This window comes from Rutilus rutilus, assembly GCF_951802725.1.
Source record: "Rutilus rutilus genome assembly, chromosome: 17".
Lineage (NCBI taxonomy): Eukaryota > Metazoa > Chordata > Actinopteri > Cypriniformes > Leuciscidae > Rutilus > Rutilus rutilus.
The window spans coordinates 84,470-102,500 of NC_140230.1; the positions used below are offsets into that span (position 1 = coordinate 84,470).

The window sequence follows — 18,031 nt, forward strand, 5'->3', positions numbered from 1 at the left end:
CACACAAAGTAGCCTTTGTCTGTCAGTGCCTCTGCTCTCTCAGTCCACACACACACACACACACACACACACACACACACACACACACACACACACACACACACACACACACACCAGAAGGGTTCAGTACTCCTTCACATTATTGTTCGAATGCCGGTCAAGTCTTTCAGGCTTGAAGCCCCTGGGTTTGCTGGGTAAGAGGATCACAGCCAGAATACTGATGACATGCACATGAAAGTACATCGATCTGAAGGACAGAGAAAAAAACATGAGATAAACATTACCAGCACAAACTACATCCAGAAAGTGATATCATCCAACAACAAAAAAAGAGAATACAAGATGGTCACATTATGCCCTAAAATAAACATGAATTTATATATTTTTGCACTTTGAAGGATATGTCTCTCTGGAGAAATGTTGAGAAACACATTTTTCTACATAGAAAAATAGAAAAGCAAATCCCTCCAAATGCGCTGATAAACTTAATTTATACCAGTGCAAATCGTCCGCCTTGTTAGCAGAGGCTATTTACGCTAACTCCGTCCACCACTGGCTGATCGAGGCAGACAGAACCACAAGAAAACCTGTTAGCAGGATCAGTGGTGCGGAGAGGAAGATGGGTGCCGTTAGTTCTAATGTGAGTTTGAATATGCCTTTTCTAAACTGGTAGGGTGGTGGTGGCGCAATGGATAAGACACATGCCTTTGGTGTGAGAGACCCGGGTTCGAATCCACTGTGAGACACCAATGTGTCCCTGAGCAAGACACTTAACCCCTAGTTGCTCCAGAGGCGTGCGACCTCTGACATATATAGCAATTGTAAGTCGCTTTGGATAAAAGCGTCAGCTAAATGAATAAATGTAAAATGTAAATGTAAACTCATTCTCTCTTTCCCATGACATTTCAGCTCGAAGAGAAGTTTATTTTAACTAAAATATTTGAAAAGTAATAAAGAAATAAAGTGCCTAACGGGTAGCCTGACGTCGTTATACTTAGATTCTAATCAGAATGTTAAGGTTAGAATGTGAGTCTGATCTGCTCCATTGGGCTGTGATTATGGGAAAATGCCTCTGCACTCCATTGAATAGACCTACAACCAATCAGAGCATAGTTGTCACCAGAACTCAACTGCACACACACTGGAAGAAGTAGAAGAAGAAGATGAGTGTAAACGATCTTTGCCATTGTTGTAAAATAATTTAAAGATACACGGAGTACTTGCCGACACGATCATTATTTTTGAGAGAAATAGTAAAGGTGGATGCATATACGAACAAGTTCTCCGTTTAGGATTAGATCTCGACAATACAGCAAACAAATCGAATTCAACCCAAGTGCTCTTTGGTGACGTGGATGATTACGTTACTGTTGATCATCTGTCCATCATCGTATAAAGCCCGCCCTGACAATTTGATTGGTCCGAACAGCTCTGGTTCGAACATAGTTGCTCCACAACGGATCAAGTCCAGACCGAACTTCCAGACCTCAAATGTTGTGGGCGGGGCAAAGTTCGGCTGGCATCCAGGCTACCTAACGGGTGTTTAATAGTGGGAATCAGTGAAGTGTTGATGAGGTAGGCTTAGGGGACGGTGTAGGTAAGGGCTTTAGGGACAGGGACAAGTAACGTCCAAATAAGGCAGCAACCATTTATGATTTTAATAAATCTAATCATATACACTTAATATGTTGTTTTTATTACTTATCACTGTCGATCACTGTCATACATGGCTGGGCCACGAGCATGCTGAGACGGCGTCCGTGGATGGTTCATGTCCTCATTGTGAGAATATGACCTTGGTGACATCGTGACTCTCCTTCCTCCTGAACGGTGGGTCTACTCTAGTGCTACCCAGCTGGTTCCTCTGCACTGGGCTGTGATGGCTGGCACTCAGGGAGACCTGAGGGTTACAGTGGGAGCTCTTTTGCCGGGCCAGACCAACTCACATCAACTTAACTTTAGCCTACTGTTCTTTGCTGACATCAAACTTGGAGAGGAGACCTTTTCGTGACCAGAAGGATAGTTCCGTTTATTTTCAATAAAACAGCAGTTTCCTCAGTCTCTGGGTGCTGTCGGGCACTGAGCGACGCTGCGCTTCCAGATTCAACCCCCCCTTTCACCACAGGCCAGGTCACATTCCCAGGACGCGCTTCATCCTCACACATCTCTAGTTCTCTAGGGTTCCTCGGAGCCTGGTAAGTGTCACACCACACACTGCCTCTACTTTAGTGTGCTATGCTTCCCGGGATGAGCCCCAGTGCTCCCCCTCGTTGCCCCTCCGTGGGTGTGTCGGTTGTCCCTCTGGTGGTGCTCTCACAGAGCCTGGCTAGAACCTTCCAGCCCCTCACGCTGGCTCATTCAGACTGTCAGACTCAGCTATGCGATTCAGTTCCCCAGGTGTACCCCAGGTTAAGCGGAGTCCTATTTACCTCTGTGACAGCCAAAGGCTGCCCCGTTAAGAGAAGTAGGCATCAGTATTCTCAACTATCTCGATGACTGGGGGGGAGGAAGAAGAGGTGGAGGAGGAGGAGAAGGAGGAGGAGAAGAGGAGGAAGAAGAGGAGGAGAAGAGGAGGAAGAAGAGGAGGAGGAAGAGGATGAGGAAGAGGAGGAGGAAGAGGAGGAGGAGGAGGAATAGGAGGAGGAGGACACTGGAGTGGAGGAAGAGGAGGAAGAGGAGGAGGAAGAGGTTGTGGACACTGGAGGAGGAGGAGGAGGAGGAGGAGGAGGAGGCAGAAGGGGAAGGGGAAGGCCAAAGAGACAAGCAGTGCCACTCTAGTTTCCCATGTCTTTGTCCATGGTATGACTATGAGGGAGTCTGGGCAACGAGTTCAGCCAAACTTGAGTCGCTTCACCGTCGCCTCCATCATAAGAACCTTCCGGGAGAAGAACAGGTACAGGAGATGTACTTCAGACTGCTCTCTACTGTAACTGTTGAGTGCAGTACACTGTGCTGTTGCAACACATACACGTACTGTAGTTGTTGCACTATACTACTGTAATAAAAAGAAATGCATCAAATGCAATAACAAGGATGTGTTACAGTTACAGTAATCAGTACTTCTATTTTTCTAGGACACAGAGACAATGAAATGGAAGAAGCCTGCCTAGATATTTCAGTTGATGCGTGCCAGCGGGGAACAGGCATGCAATATGATGTTTGGGGAACTGGGTGAGACGTTATGGATTTGTGTTTACTGTTTTGAGAATACGAGGCATAGTTTGAAGAAATGTGTTTAATCAATCGAGAAAAACTGTAATTATATCTGCAATACCTTTATGTTGGTTCTGTTCTGTTTACCCTAAGTGGGGTTATTGCTGCTCTCCCTGCTTTTATCCATGCAAGCCCAGAACAGAACCATACCGCCAATCCAAACTGTATGCTAATTGTCAATCATCTGTGACGACAGTGGTCCTGACAGAACTAATTTTAAATGTTGGCTAGATAACACCTTCTCTTCTTCATGGCAGTTCTTGACCAGAACAAGCTGCAATGTGGACCAGATTTTATGCCAAATGTCTGACTACACAAATTGCATAACTGAGACTTTGGGCCCTATCTTGCACCCAGCGCAATTGACTTTGTACACGGACGCATGTATTATTCCTATTTTGCACCCGCGCAAAGCGGACTTTTCCCTCCACAGACGCACGTCGGTTAACTAAGAAATACACTTGCGCTCCCCGGGGCGGTTCAGCGCAAAGAGGAGGCGTGTTCCGGCGCAAACGTTCCCTCATGCTATTTTACAGGTTTAGAAAACAATTGCGCCACTGACCGAAAAAAAACAGTTTAAAGTCAGTGGCGCGTTGCGCATGTTATTCATATGCTATTTTAAGGGCGCATGCTTGGCCTTAATCAATGTAGCGTGTGCACAACGCACATACACTTTGATTCTCTCATCTACACACAGACGCAGCAGTTATCATTTTTGCAAATCATACATTATTACAAAAGATAGATAGATAGATAGATAGATAGATAGATAGACAGTTTATTATAAAAGCATACATCTAGCTTACACATTTACCCAATTTATCATACGCCTGTTTAACCGAAGTTAATTTGGGTGTGTTTCTCCATCCCCAACGTCCCTGACGGGAACGTCGGTCTCCTCGGCTGTGAACCGCTCCTCGCGTGCGCCTGGCAAATCCGCCGTTATAATAGGAATCCGCTTCAGAACAAGCGCGCCTGCTCTTAAAGGGAATGTGAGATGATGCTCTGATTGGTTTATTTCACGTTACGCACAAACCACACCTATGAGTAATGAAGCTACTTCAGACCAACCCCTTTTAGATTTGCGCCAGGCGCAAGAGTCATTTATCCCGCCGGGAAAATAGCAACAGCGCCAAGACCCGCCCACAAAGTTACTTGCGCTTTGCGCTTTGACACTTGCGTTTCAGATCGTTAAAATAGGGCCCTTTACCTGTAATACTGCATGGTGGGTCTGATGGCCAGCAGAAGGAAAGGCATTACAGTGTAGCAGATGGTCATCTGAGTGGCAGCCCAGGTCACGACATCATAGCAGATCTTGAGCTGGCGAGAAGACAAGAAATACTCCCGGAAGTTTCTGCGCACCTGATTACATCAAACCCAAACATAAGGCAATAGTGAGTGAGTGGCAGGTGTGGCTGAGAATGATGAGCAATAAAGGGATTTATATAAATGTGTGAAGAAATGGAAAATTACGCTGACTAAACTTTAACTGACTTGCAGGCAAGGGATTTTTTATTGTTTTTTATTTCAAGGGATTATAAATCAAGGCATTTTTTTAATCCTTTTTATTTTAATGATTTATCTGGTAAGATTTCAGAAAGGCAACATGTTGAATATTCAATGTTAATGTTTTGTCGAGTATTCTTGTAAGCACAGCACACCTAAATTAGTTACAGTCTTAAATGAACGTAAAGAATTGTGAGAAAATGGGATGCTTGTCGGATACGCTTCGTGCAGCAGTGGCAGGTCTTAAAGTGACAGCAGCCTAATAAACCTGGATTTATTTGTGTGTGTGTGTGTGTGTGTGTGTGTGTGTGTGTGTGAGAGAGAGAGACTCACAGTGCGAGCTGCTAAGGTGATGGGTATAGCGGTGATGAATGTAAAGTAGTATCCGGGGTAAACTCCATGCCAGATCGCTGACAGCACGAATGTGAGAGGCATGCGGTGAAACGGAGCTCGATCATGACATACACTGGAGCATAACAGATGAAAGCATGTGAGACATGACACTGAACTGACATATGTTAACACACATACATGAGATCATTAAAAAATATCCATATGGGCCATTCTACAGAACTGGTTCAAAGTCAGAGTTGGAAACTTCTTGAATTGATTTAGTCTTTTTCCACAAATTTTGTAAGTGTGCAAATTGTTTAATATCCAAGGTACACATTTCTAGTAATTGTGCAGTTAATTATCATATTGTATTTTCAGAAAGTTTTGGAATATTTTTCCTCTTCCCAAATTTGTCACTAATGAAACACAAAAATAAATAATTTAATAATAAGGCTTATATTGACCTATTAATATTTTGTTTACATCTACCTTATAAATATATTTTTTGCTATTTAAAAAAAAAGTTTTCACAGGTAAATTAATAATTACAATTTTAACAATATTTCAAGTGTAATTTATCGTTCTTTGTAAAAGGCATTAAGTTAATCATACTGATTTCAAAGTTGAGGTTTCAGTATATTCAGTATATCCAGGATATACATTGAACCAAACACTTAGTTGATAATTCAATACACTTTATTTTAGACAAAACATCCATGTTTCGGTCGTGATGGCACATTTATGTTTTGCAACCACATCACATTACAGAATTTTAATTCGCATACTAAAACACTACTAAAACATACTAAGATACTAATGATTTGCATAACTGTACTAAAATTTTGTTTATTTCCCCCCCAAAAAATGATTATGTGTTCACTAACACAATGATGACATGTTTCGGTCATGACTGTTTCGGTAGTGACAATTTTAGATACTTCTGAGCCTAGCTCAAAGATGCTAATCAGCACAGGGTTAACTAGCACAGTTCTGAACAGTTGTACACACAAAAACAAAATTTTATTGAATAACACTCAAAAAAATAGTCTAGTAGCCATCTAGGTGAACCCGGAAATGTTGAGTACACCAAAGTTTTATTGCAGAAATGTGAAGTATGGGTCCCCAGCATACAGAAACTGCCGGATGCTAATTTGCATATGTTGAACAATTTGCATAATTAGCATAATTAGCATTATTAGCTTAATCGTCCATTTTGACCATATATTTTGCACTGTATGGCCAATCTCTACAATATGTGAGTGGTTTTAGAGGTTTTAGAGGATGCTGATTTCATTTCTGGCATTTTCAGATTTCAAAGAGCAAATTTTTTTTACATATTTTGATTTATTTAGGCAAATTTTGATTACTTTCAGGCATCATTTTAGGTTATTTTTATGTTAAACAAAATAATCTTACATTTCAGAATCATGAGTGCTCTTGTGAATGTTGATGCCCTGTTTTCAGGGTGTAGTGAGGCTGAATCCCCTCCTGACACCTTTGAAGATTCAAAATTGCTTTCTGGATAAACAATGAATCTTTGTTTGGCTGAATGTTGTGCATTTCTGGAGGAAAAAGCAATGTGGGTGTTTGACATAACTTGGATCCTGCAATTTTATGATACATATTAATGGGGTAGCTCTTTAAGACACCCAATGAGATAACATCACCTAAGCCCATCCCCATGTGTGATCAACGAACTATTAACAAATATACACTATATACATGCCATACAAGACAGGCCCCGCAAGTCGCTAGGGCCATGCCCGAATGGCAGAAGGGCTGTCCAGGTTGGCCCTCAAGTCGCAAGATCCAACGAGGACCCAGTTAAAATTCCGCCAGATGCAAGAGTTAAAACTGAGTCTGGGCAACCCGGGTCAGCCCGCCAGATGCAAGGCTAACCAAGAGGGCCTCACCTCCGCACCACACACTGGCTACCACCTTCAGGCAAACTGCAATGCCTCACAATTAATTAACAAAAGGCAGCCTCATCATCTTCACTATCCTCGTCTGTTCTGTCATCATCTTCTCCAGACCCTTCATCCCTCTCTTTGTGTTCTTGGTGTTGTGTAAGTATGCTGCAGCATATACCATCATTGCCTTTGCAGGAACCACAGCTGACAACATCTAACAAAGCAGGAGGAGCAAATGGACTTGAATCCTGGGTGTGCATAGTCAGTTCCTCTCCTTCCTTTAGGCCCATCTTCTTGTCCCATCCCAACAAGGTGATATCCACAGCCGGTGGATCAGGCTGGTCTGTAGGTGGGCATGTCTTCCATGAAGGCGCATATTGCGCTCTGCAGGAGGTAGTGTCTTCAGTGCTGGAGGCCTTTTGCGATTTCGGTAAATTTCATACCAGGCTGCATCCCGGTACAGAGCCGGGAAAGAATTGCACAGAGCCAGAAAGAAAGCCCTCGTTGCCTTTGTGATCTGTAAATCTGTGTCTTCTGCCTCTCCAACGCAGTGGAGAAGCTTACCAGGTACGACTCTCATGGCCTTGAGTGCAGACACCTTCCCCTTCCCGACAGGATATGAGGTGGTATCACATTCCGAAAAAGCATGCATGGCCAGAGTGGAACCACATTGGTCACCCAGATTCTCTGCAGTTGCATTTATGCTGAGAACAGTGCCATTCCACTTTTCCCATCTGTAGGTTAGTAGTGATACCAGCCTTCCAACACCAATAAACCATAAGCACAAAGACATCTGTGTCATCACTGAGAATGTGAACAGTTGAAGCCCCATGTCTGACAGCATCTAACATGTAAGATATAAGTGATATATCGGCCTCATCATGAGTGTCAATGCTGTCAGCTTTACTGACCATCATGATCTTACTTCCTTCATTGAAAGTGCACAGGAGTTTGTTTGCTGTGCTTGTTTTTCAAGACTTTGTCTCGACTAGGTAGAGGTGTAGTCAATGAGAGCTTGTACTCTGTGGAGCTCTCTCCTGCTCTTCTATGTCTCTCATGGTCCTTGGCAGACACCTGCAAATATCTGTCAAAGATGACAAATGTTTGGGTGTCGTAACAATTAAGCCGACGTCCCATGCTGGCTGCAAGATCTGCCACTGTCCCAGACGATGGCCAAACCGTGTGATAAATGAGCTGGGATGCATCCACAATGACAACATCTGGTGGCTGGGGATTGCAGACTGGAATTCTGAGCTGCTGGACAAGCACTGACTTATTGCCCTTTTGGAGGCATCCATTGTCATCAATGATAGACAAGGGGACTGGGCTAAGCTCATATTTGAAGAGAGAAGAGAGCTCCATTGTTCTCTGGCCTCCCACCACCAACAGTCGAGCAAATAATGACTCAATGTCACAAACAACCTTCCCACTGACCTTCATTCCCTTTTTCTGGAACTTCATAGTCACTACCTTGTTAGAGATGGGTGCATGAAATGCCTCCGGAAGTGATGAAGAAAACTTTTCACACATAGCCTGGCCAGTCTTTAGCGCATCTTGCACATTCACTTTTTCATCAGCCACCTGTCCATTTATGATGTGGTAGAGCAAAGTGCTCTCTGTCATGAGTGGATTTGTGTTTTCCCACAGCATCCTCACAATTTTAGAGCGGTCCTCAGCATCCAACTCCCATCGTGCTTCACCCTCCTCTTTGTGTCTGTTGGACACAGTCTTCTCTGATGCTAGTGTATCACTGTACATATCATCCAATGACTGAGAGAGATGTGAACATATGCCAAATGATTGGATCCAAACTGCAACCTGCTCAGGGTTGGTTGAAATACCCTTCATGCCCCCTGCTCCCTTCCCTTGCCTGATGTATGTCTGCTCCCCAAACACATCGGCACTCACTGCAGGTGCACCATCTGAATGGCGGCACACATGACTTCTGGCAAGAAGGTCATCTTTTGCAATGGAAGGAAGGTGCTGCATTTCACGTAAATGCCAAGTGATCCATCTAGCATAGTGGTGATGACCAGCAGCAAAAGAATAGGGTAGCATCTCTTCAAGGCAGTGTTGTTGCAGCAGCCAGTCACCCTCCCTCTTTGCTCGCCAGAATCTATGTGCTATTAAGGTTGGAGTGATTAAGCAATCCACCCATAATCGGCCTGTTGGGTGCTGTCTTGCCTTTTCCAGGAATTCCAGTATGGGCTAGGGTATACCTAACCTTACTGGTATTTCCAGTAAACATGATGTCACAACCGAAACTTCAGCACATGTTTCAGTAGTGACTGTTTTGGTAGTGACAATTTTAGACACTTAAGAGCCTAGTTCAAAGATAATAATAAAAAAAGTAAAAAAAATAATACTTTTTTTTACATAAAGTTTCATGATTTAAAAATAAAATAAATGTGTTTTTTTTTACTTCACTTTTTTTAAAGAAATCAAAAAGATATAAAAAAACCCCAGAAAAAACAGAAAAAACCCCATTTCAATATCATTTTCACAAGTTTAGGGGTTAGGGATTGGGACAGCCCCCTCCCAACTGAAAGTACCCAATAAATGATGATTCTATGTATATTAAGCTTACTTATATTTTAAACATTATTGTGGGATTCAATAGATAATAGAAGGATCTTTGTAAACATCTAAAATTTGAATTCTTAAATGCTGATGCAATAGCAACAGATCAGTTGACTAATATATAAATATAACATTTAAAACTAACCGTTTTAGCCAAAGAGCAGTCTGTATATTCCAGTTGTCGATAAATGATTTAAAACTTGTTGCTGTCTGCAAACAGAGAAAAGATTTGCTTTATAATTGGGAGATCCACAGCCCTTCTGTGGCATTATACAAGGCAGTAGTGAATGCACTGTTTGCATGGCCTGTTCAAAAGTAGTGAACAAACCTCAATCTCCCAGATGTGAACGTTGGAGACGAGGTCCCAGGACACTTCTCCTCTCGCGTTCACACCACTGACTCCAAACCCTGCCGCATTGTGGACCGCATCCGCTGGAAGAGGAAAACAACATGCATTTACTGACCAGTGCTAGTCCTTTTAGACATCATGCAAGGACACACTAACACATTTCCAATCGTTCATTAGTGGATTTGTAAGCAAGAGACTAATTTTTCAAAATAACATTTAAAAGATTATCCTTAATAGCATACAGTTATGCTCTACACTATAACTCACATTATCTCCTAACCTAGCTTAATACGTGTAAAAAATCAGTTCGAACATCCTCAGCTGATGCCGTGGGTTTGGATTGAACTATCATATGTTTCCGTCATTAGTTTTGTAATTCCATTTTGTGATGCTAGTGATGCAGAAATTACAGGCTTCATCTTTATTACATGATTTTTACATTTTTTTATTTAAAATGACGTAACATTGTGCTCTTTGACTATAGGACCCCTGGTATCAGCCATTTGGCTGTATATTTTGGAACAGACCCATGTTTTTCTGCCAACAATACATGACAAGAAATAACAGTATGTTCTTAAACGTCGACTCATAACACGTTCTGCTCTCAGCCAATCACACGGTCTCAGGTTTCTGATCGCGTCTGCTTACCGAGGGTCCATGCGAAGTAGAACTTGGGTCTGGCGGCCTGGATGGAGATTAGCGCGTAGGCCAATCTGGTCACGAAAGAGGCGTCGCTGACGAACCGCGGGTCCACGTTGTACGTTATGGGGAACGCTTTGGTGATGATGAAGAACCAGAGCAGACAGCAGACGCACACGAGAAGCTTTTTAATCACAGTCCTCTGTAGAAGAACAGCAGGAATTCAGTGTCCTGGGAAATGTGCAAGACAACCTGGCTATGTTTAATCACCCTATAATGTTCTAAGCATTGATTATTTGATCCTCACAACATTATATTACACCACATAAACATGCCACAAATGAAACAAAGCACACATGTAAATGGATATTTCACCTAGCAATGAATATTCTGTCATCTTTTACTCACGCTCATGTCCTTCTAAACCCATTAGACTTTCTTGCTTTATTGGAATACAAAAGGATTTTATCAGAATGCAAAGGCTGCTCATTTCCATACAATGAGGCATGGGCAATGAGTTTCATTGTTGGGTGAAGTTTTCCTTTACATGTTCCCTGCCCTGAGCACACACACACAAGCCTAATTCATGCTGTTCTTGATGAACTGATCACTCTTATTCTGTTTGTGAGTTAATGTGTTCGTCTGAGTCCTGTGTGAACAATATTTGTATGAATCTGTCTCACCACAGGCGACGGCTCAGGCACTTTCTCCCAGTCGATCTGCTGTGAACTGCTGTCTCTGACTCTTTTCACACGCTGGCCCTTGATAAACTCAATGTAGTCTTTATAGAGACTGCAAGGGCCCACCAAGATACTCAGGAAATTTATATTGTAGCTCAGATACTCCAACAGAGACGGGCGTGAGCTGTAGATGGAGAAAACATGCGGTCAGTGGAGAAGAACATGACTTATCTCAACAACAGGAATGTTCCCTGAAAAATCTTTTGTTTTTACACTGACTGATCCCTGTTGTAGTCACAAACATGATCTGATTCTGTGGGGTGAAGCTGTTATTCCCAAAACAAATGCAAGTAGGATGACCTTTGGTTCATATTTGCCTTTCTGTCTTTATTTCCTGTTTATTATTATTATTATTATTTTAAACCACTGTGCAAGCTGATATTGAATTTACATTTCAAGTTTAATTTGTTAATGAAGTTTCAATTTAGGTTACTGAAGGGTTACAAGGGTTACAGTGGCTTGCAAAAGTATTCAGCCCTTCATTTTTTTCCATTTGATCATGTCGAAATAGGTTGTTATCGCTGTCAAACGTGATTCAACGAAGTCCTGAGTTATGAGTCTGAATGTGATTTTTCTTTTTTTCCCTTTTCTTATAAATTTGTAAACTTATCACAAATAGTTTTGATGACTGAAAGACTGATGACTTTCGCAAGGCACTGTCTTTGTGTCCGGGACTTTCCGCTGTTTCTGCCATGAGTAACCACCAAATATTTGTAGATTTTAGCACAGATTTTTCCCAGTAAGATGTAGTTACTGCTGAGAATGAAAAGTCATACTGTACTGCCAGACGTCTCTGATCGTCTTTAAGTTCCTCTTGCTTTCGACTCATCCCTGAAACACGAAGGAAACTTTAATACAAATTATCAATTGAATTATTTTCTAAGATGTCAGTGACATAGTTTATAGCAACAAATTCACAAAAGATTGCACCAATGATTTCTCACCATCATGCACCTGAAAGGCAAGAGTAGTGACCTTCTGTGTTATTATCATCAAAGGCCTGAAAACAAGAGGAGACAAAGTAAATAATACTAATGAAGAAAGACCCCACATTTATTATTAAGAGAAACAGTGTTTATATAGGTCTACACAGGCAGAGTAGTTAGTTTCCTTCAGGGTTAGGGTTAGAGTGAAGTTTGAGTGAAGAAATACAGTAACGTGAGTGAAAATAAACCATTAAAAACTGAGTTCAGGGATTTCTTTTACATGAATCTGTTTTTTTCTCCACAGACACGAGACAACTCAACATGCACAGGCCGAGCACAGTCTGTTTTCTGTCCACAACAACGTCAAAATCAAACCTGTACCCCTGTGTGTACTAGCAGGTGTTAGTCTGCAGTGAGTGGAGAGACGTCTGTTTATCTCTAGGGGAAACTATTACAGCCAATTAGACTTCAGTGTAATCCAGCGTGTTAGAAGTTAAAAAGAAATAATATTGCTAAGTGTAGATACTTCAACCTCTAAATGTGACACTGGTCTTTGTGTGTGTCAGCTGACCTCAGCTGTGTGATTTTACTCAGAGGAACAAGTAGTCTGTAACGTTTTTAGCGATACTGGTCAATAAAACAAATACATATAATATAATATATTAAATATCAATTTAATAAAGAATATGGTGGGCTGTATGTGTTCATCAGTGGATCGAGGACTTTATGCTGCTGGTTCTTTTATGCTCATATGCAGCAGTTTTGTTTTCTGTTTACGTTTTATTTTGTCATTTAATTTACATTGAACGTCAGCCAGTTCCTGCCTCCTCCTCGTCTACACAAGGGACTTGGTTACAATTACATTTAAAGAGAAAAAGAGACGTGACCGAGGCACTGACAGACAGCATGTTATCTCTCCTATTGTTTATCCAAGGGTGTGTACTAAACCTCAGCAAAGGAAAACTGACCAAACTGGTCGATAAGAAACTGAGTCGAGCCTCGGGGAGTGGCCACATCACAGAAATCAGAGCGTTTGGCATCTAGTGTGAAACCGGCGTGTGTTTTCGGCGCCCATGTTAACAGGTGAGAGCGTTCAAACTGCAGAAGGTCCGCGAATGTCCATCTTTGCTGCTATTGATCAAAATAACACAAACAAATATAGTAAAAGTGTCCTTACCCTGAGAAATCTGTGGACAGGATCCCATAGTCGAATATGAAGACTCTGCTCACTTGGCAAAGCGTGAGGTATCCGAGCGAGGCAATCAGAGTATATCTGTAATGAGAACACCTAATTCAGTGCTAAAGTTTTGAAAAACTCTTCTGAGAAGTGTGTGACCATGCTGAACTTATTTATACAGACTGGTAAAGGATCAACAGAATTTACACCATTAGTATTGTACAGTTGTGACCACTGGTTTATTATTCATGGGCTTAATTTTACTCAATTTTAATGTCATAATTAGGGACGTCTCGAGCCGATCTCAGGACCGATTAAGCATTACTTTGGTAAAGAAGAAACTACAGATTTATATATATATATATACACACACACACACACTGTACATATATATTTGAATTAGTAGTATAGCCTTTGACTGGTTCTCCTCTTATTTGACAGGGAGGCAACAATTTGTTGTATTCCAGAAGCACAAATCTTCCACCAAATCTATCAGTTCTGGTGTACCTCAAGGTTCTGTCTTGGGCCCTCTTCTTTTCACAGTTTACATGTTACCAATTGGACAAATTATTCTAGTTTATTCTAGTTTAGAAAGACAAGTATTTTTTACACTACATATTGTATGAACAAATCAAATAAAAGTGTAAATAAAAAAGCATTTTTATTATTGTATGTTTAAATGTAATTCCAGTTCAAAAAAATATTTTAATAGTTAATATAATTATTTAAAACTTGACCAGTGAGTTGAAACAAGACCAAGTGAAAGGTGTGTGTTGAGACAAATCTGTGGTTTCTGTAATGATGAGAAATCTGTAGTTTTGCAAGATCCAAACAAACAACAAACAAACAAACAACAAATAACCAAAAAATACAATACCATAATTATGTTGGACAAGCATTGGCGAAGACTGTGGCGTCCCACACTATACATGATAACAGAAACTGTCCAGCATGTGAAGTCAGAACATCTTCTGTTGCTAAATTTTTAAGCACTTTGAATATGTGCTTATATCAGCCAAGTCAAAGTTCTGCGATATTTAAAAACAAACTATATAATATCTTAAAAGAATTTTAGAGTTGAATGCTATTGGAGTAATGCAATCTTTAAAATTAGGGTGGGCAATTTTCGGATCGGCTAGCAATAGCAAGCTAGCTTTGATAGCATGAGATCCCGCCCTCCCTTCAGAGCATCTCCAAAACCACGCCTCCTCCAAAACCACACCTCATCCAAAGCCACACCTCCTACAAAGCCACACCTCCTACAAAGCCACTCCTCCTCCAAAGCCACGCCTCATCCAAAGCCAAGTCTCATCCAAAGCCACACCTCCTACAAAGCCACACCTCCTCCAAAGCATTCCTCCTCCAAAGCCACGCCTCATCCAAAGCCACGCCTCCTACAAAGCCACACCTCCTACAAAGCCACGCCTCCTACAAAGCCACACCTCATCCAAAGCCACTCCTCATCCAAAGCCACTCCTCCTCCAAAGCCACTCCTCCTCCAAAGCCACGCCTCATCCAAAGCCACGTCTCATCCATAGCCACACCTCCTACAAAGCCACACCTCCTCCAAAGACACTCCTCCTCCAAAGCCACGCCTCATCCAAAGCCACGCCTCCTACAAAGCCACTCCTCATCCAAAGCCACTCCCCCTCCAAAGCCACGCCTCATCCAAAGCCACACCTCCTACAAAGCCACACCTCCTACAAAGCCACGCCTCATCCAAAGCCATAGGTGTGTTGGACATCGGCTGCGGCTGGATGTAACCGATCGGCGAGAGTAGCCGCGTGCAGGCGGGAGGAGCTGCAAACGGAGACATGAAGTCGGACACTTTCTGGTTCCCGTCGTGACCGCTCACGTGGTGTTTGCATACTTTACCACAGCTGAAGTGAAATAAATGCAATATTTGCCAAATAATACACAGATGTTTCAGAGACATTTTCATTCAATACTTTATGTACTGCTTCATACAGCGTCTGTTTGAACAAGAATAAAGTTCAACATAAGCTATTATCAATGAAGTGGAGTCTACGTTTTTAATCAGTTTTTTTTATTTTTTTATTTTTATTGATTTTACACAAACAACAAACCAACAAGCCCAGCTATTACCGACATACAAAACAGGGGGAAATTATTCACACACACAAATTGTACATCACATATTACATCACATAACCTACATTATTGTTTACAACGAAACACATAAAAAAAATAAAAAAATTAATAAAAAAAAACCAAGAAAAGGACATTTCAAAAGAATTTATGACTTATTGGTGAAGACAAAATGTGGTCTCCCATCCTGTAGCAAACCAGCAAGCTCACCAGGAAGGTGATCAAGAAAAGGTTGCCAAACATTATAAAACAAATTGGTATTGCCCCTAAATATGGCACTGAGGCGTTCCAGAGGAAAAACCTTAAATATTTCTCTGTACCACTGTGTGACCGAGGGAGGTTTTTCCTCAATCCACTGGAACAGGACACAACGCCTTGCTAGAAGTAAGAGTTTACCCATTAATAACAGTTGTCCTGCAGATAAAGAGAGCTGCTCTAAATGTATATTCAGAAGGAACAAGACTGGTTCTGATTTAACTGTTTTGTGAAAAATTAAACTTAGCTCATGAGAAATATTCCTCCAATACCTGAGTATTAAGGGACATTGCCAAATACAATGATAGTAGGTCCCTACTTCTTTCTTACACTTCCAACAGAGGGGAGAGACTTGGGAGTTAATCTTGTTTAGAAAATGAGGAGTGCGCTGCAATCTATGCAATATCCTGTACTGACTCTCTCTTAGTCTATTACACATAAACAGTTTCTTAACAGATTCAAATGCATCTGACCAGGTATCAGTATCAAGATCAACCTCCAAATCCTTTTCCCATGACTCCCTGCTTTTATTAACATTGGCACAGTTAAGAGAGTACAGTTTTTCATAAAAGAGTGAAATAAATTTTCTGTTATTGGAAGCAATTGAATTAAAAGTAAGGAGGAGGCCATCAATTGGACTCTCTATTGATTGGTCTGTTGAAAGTACAAGATTGGACTGTACAAAATGTCTAACCTGAAGAAAACCAAAAAAGTGGCTGTGTGGTATTTGGTATTTATTCTGAAGTTGTGAAAATGACATAAAATTACTGTTTTCAAATAAATTACCCACAAATCTTAGCCCCTTTGAGTACCAAAAATTGAAAATACTTTTCCCCACACCAGGAGGAAAAGCTTTATTTTGGGTTATAGGTTGTAATGCTAATGAAGAGCCTCTCTGACCAACATGTTTAGTGATATCACGCCAAGTCTTTAGAGTGTTAAGCATGATGGGATTAATTTTAACCTCTGCCATGATTTCACCTTTGTCAATTGAAATAAGACTGATGAGGGAGAAAGGGGCACAGCACCAGTCATCTACCAGGGTTCCCTCCTGGTGGAGAAAATTATTAAGCCAGCCTGATATTATGCGTGCATGACAGGCCCAGTTGTAATACAAAAAATTGGGAAGGGCTTGGCCCCCTCTGTTAACGGGTAATTGTAAAGTCTTCATCTTTAATCTAGGTCTCTTTCCGTGCCATATGAAATTTGAGAGAGCTCTTTCTTTACCTAAAAATGCCCTTCTAGTGATCCTAAGCGGTATCATTTGCATTGGATATAATATTCTGGGAAGCACGTTCATCTTTATCAGGCTGATCCTGCCCATCCATGACAGAGGGAGATCAAACCATCTTTTAAGATCACATTTAACTGCTGTCAAAGTTGGCTTAAAATTCAATTTATACAATTCTTCAACCTTAGCTGATACTCTGACGCCCAGGTAAACAAAGCCAGCACTCGACCATCTAAATGGAAAATTGACAAGGGTTGCACGTTCTCCAAAGTCACCCAGTGGCAGGGCCTCTGACTTGTCATAGTTAATTTTGTACCCTGAAATTTGACCAAATTGACATATAATTGCTACCAAAATGGGTATAGAATTCTCTGGTTCGGTGATAAACAGTAATATGTCATCAGCATAAAGCGATATTTTGTATTCAATGTCTCCTAAAGTTACACCGGACAGTCCATTGTGATTCCTAATAGTCTCAGCAAGTGGTTCGAGAGCAAGTGCAAATAAAAGCGGTGAGAGGGGACAACCCTGACGTGTACCTCTACTCAAGGGGAAAATATCAGACACCGAACCATTTACCATGACCCGGGCAGCAGGAGACCTGTATAGAAGCTTAACCCACTGAATAAAATCCGAGCCCAGCCCAAATTTATCAAGAACATCGAAAAGGTACTCCCACTCCACCCGGTCAAACGCTTTTTCGGCGTCTAATGAGACCGCCAGGACCCTCTTCTTTGTACTATGTGAAAATTGTATTATGTTTAGGAGCCTTCGAACATTAGATACGGAATATCTATTTTTGATAAATCCAGTCTGGTCTGGTCTAACTAGGACAGGTAGCATCTCCTCTAGCCTTCTAGGTCTATAACTTATTGGTCTATAAGACCTGCAACAATCAGAAGGCTTATCTTTTTTTAAAATCAGAGAGATGTGGGCCAGATTTAAAGTTGGTGGAAGCGTGCCTCTTTCAAATGATTCAGTAAACATGTTAGTCAGGGGTCCAACCACCAGCTTGATCATCTTTTTATAAAATTCAGGCCCGAATCCATCCGGACCTGGGGCT

General features: G+C 41.5%; 1 protein-coding gene across 1 annotated transcript in view; it reads right to left on the reverse strand.

The window, feature by feature from the left end:
- mboat1 (membrane bound O-acyltransferase domain containing 1) overlaps positions 1 to 18,031 on the reverse strand; it is a 30,539-nt gene continuing 12,508 nt past the window's right edge. The window contains exons 4-13 of the mRNA XM_084385342.1: positions 13,374 to 13,469; positions 12,215 to 12,270; positions 12,047 to 12,101; positions 11,214 to 11,394; positions 10,540 to 10,732; positions 9,871 to 9,974; positions 9,688 to 9,752; positions 5,053 to 5,185; positions 4,424 to 4,575; positions 1 to 247 (exon numbers count right to left, since the gene is read on the reverse strand). Coding sequence (XP_084241468.1) covers positions 124 to 247; positions 4,424 to 4,575; positions 5,053 to 5,185; positions 9,688 to 9,752; positions 9,871 to 9,974; positions 10,540 to 10,732; positions 11,214 to 11,394; positions 12,047 to 12,101; positions 12,215 to 12,270; positions 13,374 to 13,469 — 1,159 coding nt within the window. The 3' untranslated portion in view covers positions 1 to 123. The remainder of the gene's footprint in view (positions 248 to 4,423; positions 4,576 to 5,052; positions 5,186 to 9,687; positions 9,753 to 9,870; positions 9,975 to 10,539; positions 10,733 to 11,213; positions 11,395 to 12,046; positions 12,102 to 12,214; positions 12,271 to 13,373; positions 13,470 to 18,031) is intronic.